The sequence below is a fragment of the Lactuca saligna genome, chromosome 9 (assembly GCF_052625555.1).
Source record: "Lactuca saligna cultivar CGN05327 chromosome 9, ASM5262555v1, whole genome shotgun sequence".
Lineage (NCBI taxonomy): Eukaryota > Viridiplantae > Streptophyta > Magnoliopsida > Asterales > Asteraceae > Lactuca > Lactuca saligna.
The window spans coordinates 53,738,834-53,744,198 of record NC_136425.1 but is presented as its reverse complement, the minus strand read 5'-3'; the positions used below and the strand labels follow the sequence as shown (position 1 = coordinate 53,744,198).

The 5,365-nt window shown below is 37.6% G+C and overlaps 1 protein-coding gene across 1 annotated transcript; it reads left to right on the top strand.

The window, feature by feature from the left end:
• Window positions 1-1,072: 1,072 nt before the first annotated feature.
• On the top strand, window positions 1,073-2,132 carry LOC145014326 (uncharacterized). Its single transcript, XM_078972709.1, has 2 exons — window positions 1,073-1,206; window positions 1,356-2,132. The coding sequence occupies exons 1-2, from the start codon at window positions 1,150-1,152 to the stop codon at window positions 1,971-1,973; spliced, it is 675 nt and encodes a 224-aa protein (XP_078828835.1). The 5' UTR covers window positions 1,073-1,149; the 3' UTR covers window positions 1,974-2,132.
• Window positions 2,133-5,365: the final 3,233 nt, after the last annotated feature.

Genomic DNA, 5,365 nt, shown 5'->3' with positions numbered 1-5,365 from the left:
CGAGCATTATCGGCGACCCTTTAGCGGCGACAAGGGGCAATAGCGGTGACATGTAACACGTCAATTACATGTCGCCGCTAAAGGGTCGCTGGTGATGCCAATATTTCTTGTACCGGTGAGAGATAACTAGACACTCAACAACCAACTGGTTATGAAGAAAAGAAACTACGACAAGGGGGGAAGTAGAACAAACTAAGTGGTAGGTATATGATCAACACAAACACACACACACACACAATATTGTCAGGATATTGAACAACACACCCACACACGATTATAGATGCGACAAAAATAATAAAGAACACAAAAGAATCTATTTGGTTCACATGATCGAGGTAATCATACTACGTTACATGCAAACAATATATATAAGTTTTTTTGTTGATTTTGAATTAGGGTTTACAAGTGCAACAATGTGTTTATTTAGAAAATGTCGGGCCTAATATAATGAAGAGGCAAAACTCACCAACCATCCAAGTATCATTGCTCAGTTGTTATAGATGCAATCAGGTTCAAATAAAACAATCGGATTCTACAACTCAACAAATATTTGATGTGAGGAAAAATAAATAACAAAATTTATGTGGTTCACATGATTAGGGTAATTGTTTGCATCCACATCCAAACTAAAAAATATATTTATTGATTTCGTATACTCATAGGCATAGAGATAGAGTTTACACTTGGACATAAAATATCATCCAATACAAGAGAAAAAAAAAATCTTGGTCATTAGCATTTTATTCCGCAATTATTATTATTATTATTATTATTATTATGAAACAACAACCTATGCTTCTCCTAATCTAATCTTAAACAATATCTAAGTCTCTTAGAGATTTGAACCCATGATCTCTCTTAATAATGCTTTAGGAATATGCAGCCTTGATCCTACACATTATCCTTTAAATTTGTTGAGTAATGGGCCAACTGGTTTACACTGTTATGATACATAAACCTTCGGATGAAAGTCAGGGAGTCAAGCCAGCAACCCCACTTGTGAATTAAATGTATCAATCTCATATATTGTTTATTTAATTTGGCATCTATATATAGCCACCCACATGGGCAAAGCATAATCATTCATATTCAAGTTCAAATAGCCTTCTTCTTCTCCAAAAGCTTCAACGAGACAATACAGAAAAGAGAATGAACTACTGGTCAGCTGAAAACGCCACTGAAGCTTACATCAAAACCATGAAAATGGTAGGTTAATTTATGAGAAATCTTGATCAACTTTTTGAACCAATCTTTTTCATTTCAATTTAGCCATTGTTAAAAATATAACAAAAGAACAATGTTTCGTTCAAAGATTCAATGTATAATCTCCTAAACTCCTCTTTTCATAATTTCAGGGTAAGAGAGCTAATGAACCAGATGTTGCAGAGTTCATATCGGCCATTGCAGCCGGAAATAACGCTCAACTCATGGTGGTTGCATGTGCTGAGGCGGCCGGCTCCACCATCCAAGGCCTCATTGCTGCATCTCATCAAACTGGTGGCAGGCTGATCTGCATCGTGAAGGGAATCGAGGAGCTTCACTCTTCCAAGCAAGCTCTTAGCTCAGATGCGAACCAAGTAGAGTTTGTTGTAGGAAATGCTCAAACTCTCTTGTCAAATGACTACAAATCTGCCGATCTTGTAGTTATCGACTGCAATCTAGAGAATCATGAAGGGATTTTGGGAGCGATACAAACCGAAAGAGAAAAGAGTACGATTGTTTTGGGGTATAACGCTTTTTGGAAAGATTCCTGGGTTTGGAGCAGATTAAACAGTCACTTGTTGCCGATTGGAGAAGGGTTGCTATTGATGAGAATCGCCGGACGGTCTGTTAATGGTGGTGGCAAGAACGGTGGCCACGGCGGCAACAAGGGCGGGAGGCCAAGTCATTGGGTGGTTAAAGTAGATAAATGCACGGGCGAAGAGCATGTTTTTCGGATCAGATCACCAGGTGGTAGAGTTGTTCGGGCATGAAATTTCTACATTCTTGTTGCCTTGTTGAAGCTGTTCATCCGTAAATGTATATAATCATATATAGCTTATACATAATCGACTTCTGGGTGTTAATTAGATCACCAGAAAGATTATCAATCTGTACTTACTGTCGATTATGGAATTTGCGCTATTTTAGAACTTAGTTTTAATGAAATTTTGATTAAGAAGTTTTGTATATCATGATTCATCGTATGGGTCATTATTTCGTGGGTTAATATTTAAAATAATTATTTTCAAAGTCAATTTTGTATAATATATTCTTTTTGTGATAAATATTTAATTACAACTATAAGTTGTGTCCACGAGATGAAGCAGAAACCTTTTCTATTCACACAACAAAAAAAATTATTTACAATATTAATGAGTTACGTGTATTTGTGTATTGATAGTTTGTTCGGAAAGACTAACAAACGGCTATGTCGTAATACACCGAAAAAAATGTATAAACATGAAAGGTAGGTGGATATTTAATTTCTCTTTTACGTTTGATGTATACCGTAATTATGTATAATTATATGGTAACTTGTGTCGTTTTTGTCATTCAGTTGACCATCGGGAGATAGCACTCGCCTTCGGTTTTTTGGTATGTCCATCGTCCAATTTTGAATATATGGAGGATAGCATGTGGATATGTAAGAGGGGTAGTGCAAATACGGGGTTTCTTTTCTCTCTGATAAGAGTATAAATGTTCGGATCTTTTTTTAGAACATCTGAATTTTATAAACAGGTTACTAGCAAGAGGCTCAAGAAATAAAAAATTTACGAAGAATTATAAAACATTGGTTTTGTAACCACAAAGTCCAAGTTATGCTAATTCAATGATTCTTATTCAAAAACGAATCAAATGAATAATATTCTAGAAAATGCATTAGACTGGAAAACAACATTATTTTTATACCGCCAAAGCATCCATATTGTGGTAAGCACAATGACCTTGAGAATTCTTGTCCTTAGAGCCACCACATTAACCGAATCTATCCAAGCTAAAAGATCCGCAACACTTGAGAAATGAGGAAATGACATATCTAACCACTTCACAATCTTCATCCAACTTTGAGCAACCACATCACACATCATAAAAAAATGATTAACATCTTCCCACGTACCCCACAAGTAAGGCATAAAACGAAAGGCAAATCAATGTTTCTATTTTCCAAATTCACACTAATGGGGATTCTATCATGAAAAATATGCCAAAGTAAAACATTAACCTTAATCGGGAGAAACTTACACCATCTAGTACCAACAACTGTCGAGTTTAAGGTTACATCATCAATATAGGAGCACTCCATTAGGCTCCAACTCTCGCTCCCATTTGTCACTACCAACCAAGGTTCTAAAAAGCTTGTCATGGCTCCTCCATGGCGCACCACGACTTCAAGGCTTGCACCTGCAGTCAAGCTTTGCCAAAACGCCGCCTTAACTCATATATGTGCATAAAAATGAATAATAGTTGAAAATACATATAAAAATATTAATTATATAGAAAATTACCACATTAAGTCACACCTTACAAACATCATGACTCACCAAGGCTCGGAAAAGCTTGAGGCTTGACATTGCCGCCAAGTCACGCCTTACGTTATTTAGAACCTTCCTACCAACACATAGTTCTACATGACTAAGAAGATCAGTTAAAGTCGAGAGTTGCTCAGTAGTGGCACCACCTAAAATTTCCTTATTCCAATTCCAACACCAACCACTCTCTTACCATTTATGAATAATCAAACACTCTTTCTCCACTTCCAATGCATGCAACCTAGGAAACTGGTCCATAAGTGTCAACTCACCCAACCACACTTCCTCCCGGTGTAACGTCCCGAAAACAGAAAAAAAAATTCCTTATTCCAATTCCAACACCAACCACTCTCTTACCATTTATGAATAATCAAACACTTTTTCTCCATTTCCAATGCATGCAACCTAGGAAACTGGTCCATAAGTGTCAACTCACCCAACCACACTTCCTCCCAGTGTAACGTCCAGAAAACAGAAAAAAGGTTTTCATTTAAAGTCTATCAAATCATTCATTAATTGTTCCAAATCAACACCAAGACATAATATTCACAACAACACTTCAAATGCGGAAATCATGAGGGGATGATATTGTGTCATCACGTCGGGCCCTTCCCTTTCGAACCGTAAGTACCTGAAACCATAAACATAAATTGTAAGCACACAACTTAGTGAGTTCCCCAAAGTACCACATACCAAAACATACAATTCGGTTTAACCAATCCAATATACATATATGGGCCGCTCCCTGTGGTGTATTTCAACCCGATCAACACATATATGTCTCGCCATAGGGCCTCGCCCTAGGGTATCTTTCAACCCGATCATACAATAATGGGCCCCGACCTGAGGTCTGTTCCAACCCAAACATAAGATAATAGGCCCCGCCATGGGATCTATTTCGATCCATCATACAAACTCATGTAAACCACACAATAATTATCAGTCTAAATAAAACAATAATGGGCCGACATTGGTGCCTTCATCCCATGGATACAGTGAGAATACCCACCCTACAGACAGATGAGTAAACTGAATAACACGCTGCTCCGAGATCAACTCTACCAATCACCTTAATAAATTCAATGACAAAAACTTAGCATACATATCAAAATACCTAAAATACCCCTAGGTCAAACCTTAGTTAAAATCCAGGTCAAAGTCGATCGAGTTGACTCTGTGAGTACGTTGGGCGTACTCCATACGTATGTGGGGCGTAGTACATGATTGGCTAAAGTCGGGGAGTTAACCACATACGTATAACGTACCCCTTGGTACGCCCATTGTATGTAGCTGCCCACCACTATAACCATTAAGTGCTTAATCCTTAAGCACTTACATCCAAAATCCAGATCTAGCCCAAAAATATGTCCTTAACCATAAAGTTTCCAACTTTATGGTTTAGCATGGATATTAAGAGTTTAGCTCCAAAAACCCTATCTTCTTTACCCATTAAGACAATCTATCTCATGTATGGAAAGAAACTAATGACCAAGAACACATTTTTATGACTTAACATACCCTAAAGCATCTGAAAGGACAACTTAAACGTCTTGGAGTATCTCCTACTCACAAAGATCAAGATGGAGACAAAAACATGACAACTTTGAGCTAAAACTAGATCCAAAAGGAATATACATCAAGGGAAGTAGATGTTGGATCCAAGGCCTTGAGTGAAACACCAGAACCTCAAGGTTCTTCCTTCTAGTCCAAAAGATCCAAAAGGAAACCAAAGAGGGCTCTTCAAGATTCACAATGCACTCATACACTTTAGGATTTCGAAATGAGGAAGGGGGCTGACGCACGGGTTTCGGGGCTAAGCATTTTTGACAATGTAATACTCTAGGTCAACTATT